Genomic DNA, 8,030 nt, shown 5'->3' on the forward strand with positions numbered 1-8,030 from the left:
CCTTACTAGAAACCCCAGTGTTGATCCCCCAATATTACAGATACCCAAGTCTTGTGTTAATCCTGAGTTCAATTGGTTCAATCCTGAGTTCAATTGGTTCATTCATTGTCTACTGGTAATGGTCTTAGACCATGTTAGCTCAGATCCTGCCTGCCTAGTGGTGGGGAAAATAATAACTGACCTGACTACCACAGGGTACTATCTTAGCAATTTAACATTGCTTGATAGTGTTTAATATATAAACAGAGGTGTGTTATCAAATTAAAAAAAAAATAAAAATTGCTATTCATGATGTCTCGATGTATAAAATTAAGCCAAATACACTCTCTGTGATCTTTCATAGAGTTGCCCCATCTTTGTTATAAAAATAATAATATCCTGTTTATCTTTTTCTTTCTTTTCTCTTTCTCACTAAGCTTTTTATATTTATATATATTTGTATGTGTGCATGTACATATTATACATACATATTATTTATATGTAGTATTATTATATAGTATATATACTATAATATAGTATGTACTGCATGATATAACATAATATAAAATAAATAGTATTATTATATATTTAATTTGTAATATTTGCTATATATTATACATACTATATATTATGTATGCATATACATTGATATGGTGCTGCAATACTAGCACTGTTTTTTCATTTCTGCCAGCATGTTTCTGACCTCACAAAATGTAAGATGCATTTCATCTCTCCATTTTGTATGATCAAAATGACACTTGCTGTCTGTAAATATTCTGCTATAGCTAATGTACATACCCACATCTTCTTAGCAAATGGAGAACTGAATGGAGATATACAAAGTAGCATTCAGCAATACCTGTTTTCATAGCAACAATTCTGTAATAGCAAGAAGAGTTCAAATGTATGGGTATCTATTATGGCTGCTCCTGTGATTAGCTGTAATACATATTTAGAACAATTTATGAATGCTGGTTTGCATAAGATTAAGTATCCAATTAAAATAATTTATCTTCAAGAATTTTTCTCTCAATATTATTCTTCAAGAATTTTTCTCTCAATATTATAACTTTTGTGGTTTTCTATCATTACTGAAGAATGATTCTGCATCTGTGAATAATTAATAGTTTTACCCATCTGACTTTAACAAGACATCTGAGGTCACCAGTACCATGGACTCACACTAGCCTTGCCATGGCTTGTATTTTGGGTATGCAAAACAGCATATTATGGAGTTTAAATTTATTATTGTTGTATCCACCTACATTTTGCTGTAATTCTTATTTTCTGGTCTCTTACGTAGGATACTGTGAAAGCAAGAATAATCAGCTCTTTGAATTTAATCTCTTCAAAATAATTCTATCAACCTTTCCAGATTCTGGTGGGAAAATGATAATGTTTTCACTGAAGCTCAAAAACATGAACTCAAAAAGCACTCTTTGTCCCGCGTGATTTGTGACAACACAGGGATTTCTGAAGTGCCAGCAGATGCCTTTCAACTTGGAAGATTTCCACAGGATTTTAAACATTGTGGCTATATAGAGGGGATGAATTTAGAAGCTTGGCAAGAAATCTATCAGGAAGGTAATCTAGTAATTAACTTTTTTTTTTTTCCTTTTTTCTTTCTTTTTTTTTTTTTTTTTATTCTGATGGGAGGATAAGTAATCAGCAGTTAGAGCACTGACCATGGTTACTGCAGGTCTTGAGTTCTTGGTCTGTCACAAACTTTTAGCATTTCTATCACTTTGAAATGGGGGTCTTGGTCTTTGTCTCTTTCAAATATCCCCTCTATATCAGGTTACTGTTTGAAGCTTCACCTTGATAACATGAATGGTTTTGTGAGATACCCAGACATTATGGTAATTGAGGCAGGAGTTCTTGGACAGATAAAAATACATTAACTAAGATTTCTGTTGAGCACACTGTTAGAAGGTAATGTTAATTTTACAATAATTATAAATTGATCATGAGTTATTCCATATAAATTCTTTGTCCAGAAATAAAAAATAAAACTCTTGATCATCTTAAAACATGTGAGTAATTTCCCTTAATTTAATTTGTAGCAATAATGGAGAATAATGTCAATTTTTGATGATAAGCTGGGATTTTTTAATTATTTTATTTTATTTTATTTTATTTGTAGAGGAAACATGTGGAACACCAAAACGGGTGGAAAATGGTGATTTTGTATACTGCTCGGAATTGGGAAAATCTACAGTGACTTATTCTTGTCACCATGGATTTCAGTTACAAGGAGAAGAGCAATTAGCTTGCACAAGTAAAGGATGGAACTTTCAGGCTCCTGTTTGTATAGGTATATCTCTCTCTCTATATTTTTGTTTCTGAAATTTCTAAAAGCTAAAGTCTATCACAGTTTATTAGAAGTAAATTCCTTTCTATGTTGTCCTGAAATGCATGGTTTAAAAGTCTTTTTTACTTTGTGTTCCCTGGAAGTATGTATGAATGAATCTTATGGATGTAGTTCATAAGATTAAAAGACAGTCAGCATTCTGTGTTTATAGGTAGGATGACACAGTAACGTGAAACTTCCTTGATCCAGCATTGCTATCTTAATATCTTCCCATCCTGATTCAGCAATCAGGTTGATGATAGGGAAATGTCATTTGAAATTACCTAATTAAGAAAAAATGAGTAAATTAACAACCAGTAAGGAAAAAAAATAATTAAAAAAAATAATTTAAAAAAGACTTATACATTGCTTCCTGCTACATTCAATAAAAATCAGACTGTTGTCATTTTTCTGCAGTTGCTTCAATGGATGCTCTAGACGGAAAGTGAACTCTGCACCAGTAGTTGGTGTATTATACTAATAAGTTAAGCAAAGTTGGCAAAGAAAAAAAAAATGAATACAAGTGAAATTAAACAAATTATTTATCATTCTGTTCCAAACTCCCTCTCTCTTCACTCCAGTCCATGAAAAGATTTGCCAGAAGTGAATTATTTCTACAGGTAGAAAAGTAGAACAAGTAAGAAATCATTAAAATCAGTTCATTTCATGAACAGTTTCAGAGGAATGATTTCCTGTTAATTTAATTATTTTTGTAATCTTCTCTCTTCTTTTTATCTTATTTTTGCTGTTGAAAGGAAGAGGATAGGGAGAAAGAGAATGTGGCGAATGTTTCATTACAAGACTTCCACTCTTCACAGCTATGAAGTATGAAGTCTTGCTCTGTTCATATTTCAAATAAGTGCTTTTAATGATATATATGTATATATATGTATATCTATATGCATACTCTGACTGTTCAGAGTTATGAGAGCATGAGAGAAAATGAAACCTGAAAAGGTTGTATTCAGGAATATATTATGGATGGTGGCAAATTAATTTGAATGCAAGTGCTGCAGCTGATCTGCAATAAAGTCTGCTTATCAGTATTTCTGTGACAGCAGAATAGAAAGCTATTCATTCTAATTGTATACCTGGTATATAAGAAGTCAAATGAAATTTGCAGCTCTTTCCTTTATTCAAATCCTATTTATCCGCTGAATCCCACCCACATAAATACCATATAAAGAAATAAAGCTGTTAAATGAATTATAATAAAATCTTTTCAATAGATTAATGTTCTGGCAGCAAACTGAATAAATAAGTTATATGAATGAATCATTCCTTGTCCTAGTTTCTTTTAATATGTTCAGCAATGTAAACAAAAGACTGTATATCTGCTATAGGAAAACAGGCTGCTGCATATATTAAATAAGCAATGCCTTTATTAAAAGAAAACCATCAAAACCCACTTATGCAGATGCTACTTGAGTTTTACAGTAGAAAGCACTTTGTTCCATGTATGTCTGTGCAATGTGTTCCCATTCTTTTAAATGTTCAGCAAATCAGGAATAAGTCAAGCAATATAATGAGGAGGATAGAGCTTAGCATTTCTGCAGATGGTTTCAAAATTACATGCTGCTCTGGAAAAGACAGAGTGGCCTGCTGGCAAAAGCATAGGAATTTGAGAGCTGTTAATTTCTGCTTACTAACTTTGGCTTTGACAGAAATCATTTCTATTGATTCAGGAAGTCATTTAGTGCTAGACTGTACTACCTTTATATTAAGTGTTATCTTACATTGGATAGATAACTGTGTTTACTTTGCTTCAATAAAGTACCACTATCTTTGAGCAGTAGTGTAGGCTAGTGAGATCTGACATACACTATTTGGTGGTCATAGAATGAGTTGGTTAACAGATAACATGACTATGGGCCTACGCAAGCTGAAATAGCACCTTTGAGTTACAGTGCAGATAAAGTGTGTTCAGGTTTTTCCTTCCCAAAGATGAAACCAGTGGAAGTTAACCTAAAATGTGGTCTTGAAGTGTGTAACAATTAAGGAAAATTAATAACTCCCGAACAACAGACTAGTTTCCTGCTTCATGGCCTTTCCTGAGGCATTATGGGAGATAGTTCTTAAGGATTCATAAATTTAAGATTATTCCTTGAATGATTACTCTTTTGACTGTCTCAGTTGACAGTTAGATTTGGACACAGCTGCAGCTTTGTGTTAAAATTTAAGAAAGGATCAGGTTTGATCCCATTTCCAATGACAGCTTTCCGTAAGTGGTCTAAGAGACAATGCTAAGCTAAGCCAGTAAATTGTTTTTATGGGATCAGTTTCTAATACTGATGAAGAAAGAGTTACTTACACTGAAGTAGCAGATCAAACATTGTGGTAGGTGAGGAAGGGAAGTAGTATAACAAAAAAGAGAAGTTACTGAAGGCTATTGCCCACGTATTGGCTTGCAGTCCTTCCCAAGACAAGGGGTCTGAGACATTGAATAGGCTGACAATTATACAGCACTGATGGGAAACCATCTAAAGCAGTGCTGGACATCTACCTTTAAGTAACCAAATGAAGACTGTAAGCAAAATTACACAGAAAGAAGAAAGAGAAATAAGGAAAAACTGCATTCTTTGCCTCATTGGGTATTTTCTTTCTTTCACACTACACTGACTCCCATTTCATTGCATAATAAGACTGTGAAAGGTCTTGAATGGCCTCAGAGAAAATATGTTTATATACATCTTCAAATGGGTGATTGTTCATCTGCTCATCATTCTGCCAAGATACTGCCATTTCACAGAATTTACGTAGCTTCTAGGAACAACCATTTTTGCAGTAATATCACAGATTACTGTTATAAATTTCATATCCAAAGCTAATCTGAATGCTTGACTCCTCAAAATTATACCTAGAAGTGTATAGAACCATGTCAGTGTTATTGCTTTCATTACTGCTTAAAGCACAGTATGAAGAAAGTTTATAGAAGAACTAGAAGTCTTAGGACACAAACACATTCAAGAATTGTTCTCAAATATATGGTTTGTATTTTTGAAAATTCAGCTTGGTTACATTTATAGCTTCTTGCAGATTACCAAAATAAAATCTTTATTTTTCATCAATTTCAGCTTAAAAAAAAAAAAAAAAAAGCATGAAAAAGGAAGTAAAAACAACTTTGCACTTTAAACTAACAGTGAGGACCTTTGGCAGTATCAATGTCAACCAAGTGTGTGATAACTTTCACTTCCAGATCCTTGTAGTGGGAGTGTATAAGAAAGTAGTAATCCCTATCTAATTTATGATGATTATTGATCATTGTGTATTTATTTTGCAGACATCAATGAATGTGAAAATGAAATTAATCCACCATGCTCTCCATCTGCTAAATGCATTAACACTAAAGGCAGCTACAAATGTCTCTGTACTGATCCTTACAAGCTGGCAGAAGATGGAAGAACGTGCACTGGTAATGCCTGTAAACCTATTGTCCATTAAGATTTTATCTGTTCTTTTTTTTTTTTTTTTCTTTTCTTTTCTTTTTTTTTTCTTTTTTTTTTTTTATAATGCTGTAAAAATCATAAAATTAAGATCTATGGAAAAGCTGTCAACATACTTAAAAAATCTATGCACACAGTCTTAGGTACAGTCAGATTCTGTAAAATAAATGAAGGTACTGAATAAATAACACAGACACAGAAGTAAGCTTTCATTTTCCATTCTTGTTGTAAATAAACCACTATTTCCTGAGTGTTTTTATGAAGGGATATCTAACCTGTCTCAGTTCTAATTAGTATCCAAATTCAGCATCTGAAACAGATAATTTCCACCTATTACATTCCCAAACAGTCAGTCCTTTTAGGGATAGCATAAATTATGCACTTCCTCCTTTTTCATCATTTCAGCACATCTGGAAGCTGTATTTGGCTTTAAACTCTATGTTGGGAGCTTGAGTGTAGTTACACACTGATGCTGAGTAGTACCCGTTCTGGGGAAACAGGGACTAGATCTCTAAAACTCCATGAAAACCTACAGTGGGAACTCAAGTAGATGAATATTTTCCTTGCCAAAGTGTCCAAAAGAAACAAAGAAACTTTAAAGTGCTCAAAACTTGCATATTCAGTGCTGTATGCCACACAACTATATGTGAACTATGAATCTCATTGAAGGCACATTTCTTGTTTCCTGTTTCAGTGAATACCCTGGTTGTGATGTGGGATTGAGCTGTCCATTGTTGTTAATTGCACAAAGAAAATACAGGATAATAATTCCCCAGCAAAATATATTGTCTCACAAACAAACAAGCAAACAAACAAAATACTTCAATGATATGATGTATAAGCAGTTGTTTTTCCAGCTGTTGTTCAGGACCACTCTTTGAACCTTTTTTATTAGTCTGTGGACTTCTTTCTTTCTGGGATAAAACTAAAAAGGAATGGTGCTAGTCATTCATAGTTTCATCTTTAAAAATACCAGGAAAAGAGAAAAAATACCTTCTTTGTAAGTGTTTCTTATCTTTATTTACAGTTTATTTCTTTACCCTTTCAACCGTGGTCATATTTCTTTACTACTCTAAATCCAGAGACAAAACCTGTCTTCAGATTAGCATAAAGAGATTAGTTCACAGCATAAAAGAGATTAGGTATGAGGACGCTGCACTGGCATGAATCCAAGACAGCTCCAAATATTAGTTAAATTTTATATTTCAAGGGAGGAAACAGAGAGTGCTTACAGACAGTGCCACTGTGCCAAGTATTCATTGTCCCAGACCAAGCCAAATGTGGTTTTCTAAAGTCCTCATTGGCCTTCTGACAACTCAAACATACAGGTGCAGGTACAGCAACCCAGTCCACTGATGAATGTCTAGGATGTAAGGCTAGCAAAATCCTGTAGACCAGAGTGACTAGAGTTTGTTGTCTCCATCCTTGGCCCATCCTTGTATGCTGATGCTAAAGTTTGGTATGCTAGATCTCTGGAGTCAGTTATGAGAGTTTCTGCTGTGTAACACACATTTCTGATTTCATTTCTTCCCTTTAAAGTTATAAGCTATAGAAGAAAGAGTTCATTGGCACATGACTGACAAAAATTGGCAAGTGATTTCCCAAATATTCCTGGCAGTATTTTATAGAAATAATATGTCTTACTTTACAATATCTCCACTATAACTGCATTTAAAATTGTTTGGTTAGTTCAAAGTTGTGGCATTAATCAGTCAAGTGATTTAAGCCACTGCAGAGTGTCAGCCATTACATATTAGCTATAATTTATATTGACAAACTTTGAAATGACATCACGCCCTTTCTTAGATTCAAAGATATTATTGCAGCTGTTCTTTACTTCCATATTGGTTCTAAACTAAACAAAGGGAAATGTTTGAAAATTAAACTTTCTATAAAGCGACATCTGAGGTATACATACTGAAGAATTAGTGCTTCATCCAAGTTCCACTGTTATGATTATGTGAATTGTAACCCATATATGCGTTACTAAAAGTCAGTGTACAGTTACAAGGCTATGATCTCATGAGGTGATTGAAGCATGTTGGGATAGCTCACACAGCTGGAGTGATACGATAGGTGGATACAGGTTGTTTAGGAAGGACAGGCTGGTAATGTAATGAGGGAGTGTTGCACTTTCTGTGAGAGGTCTGCATTAGGACCAATCAAAGGTCAGGAATCAGTGGAGAACTTATGGGTAAAGATTAATAGAAAGAGCAACATAGGTTCTGTTTTAGGGAGTATGTGCTACAGACCTTCTG

At 33.7% G+C, this 8,030-nt stretch overlaps 1 protein-coding gene across 1 annotated transcript in view; it reads left to right on the forward strand.

The window, feature by feature from the left end:
- Positions 1-5,857, forward strand: part of TPO (thyroid peroxidase) — a gene marked incomplete at its 5' end in the record, with an annotated part of 42,341 nt that extends 36,484 nt beyond the window's left edge. Inside the window, 3 exons of the mRNA XM_082756193.1 lie at positions 1,355-1,563; positions 2,123-2,293; positions 5,610-5,857. Of these exons, the coding sequence (XP_082612319.1) occupies positions 1,355-1,563; positions 2,123-2,293; positions 5,610-5,770 (541 nt within the window). The 3' untranslated portion in view covers positions 5,771-5,857. The remainder of the gene's footprint in view (positions 1-1,354; positions 1,564-2,122; positions 2,294-5,609) is intronic.
- Between the last annotated feature and the right edge of the window lie 2,173 nt (positions 5,858-8,030).

The sequence above is a fragment of the Aythya marila genome (assembly GCF_965140915.1).
Source record: "Aythya marila genome assembly, chromosome: 3".
Lineage (NCBI taxonomy): Eukaryota > Metazoa > Chordata > Aves > Anseriformes > Anatidae > Aythya > Aythya marila.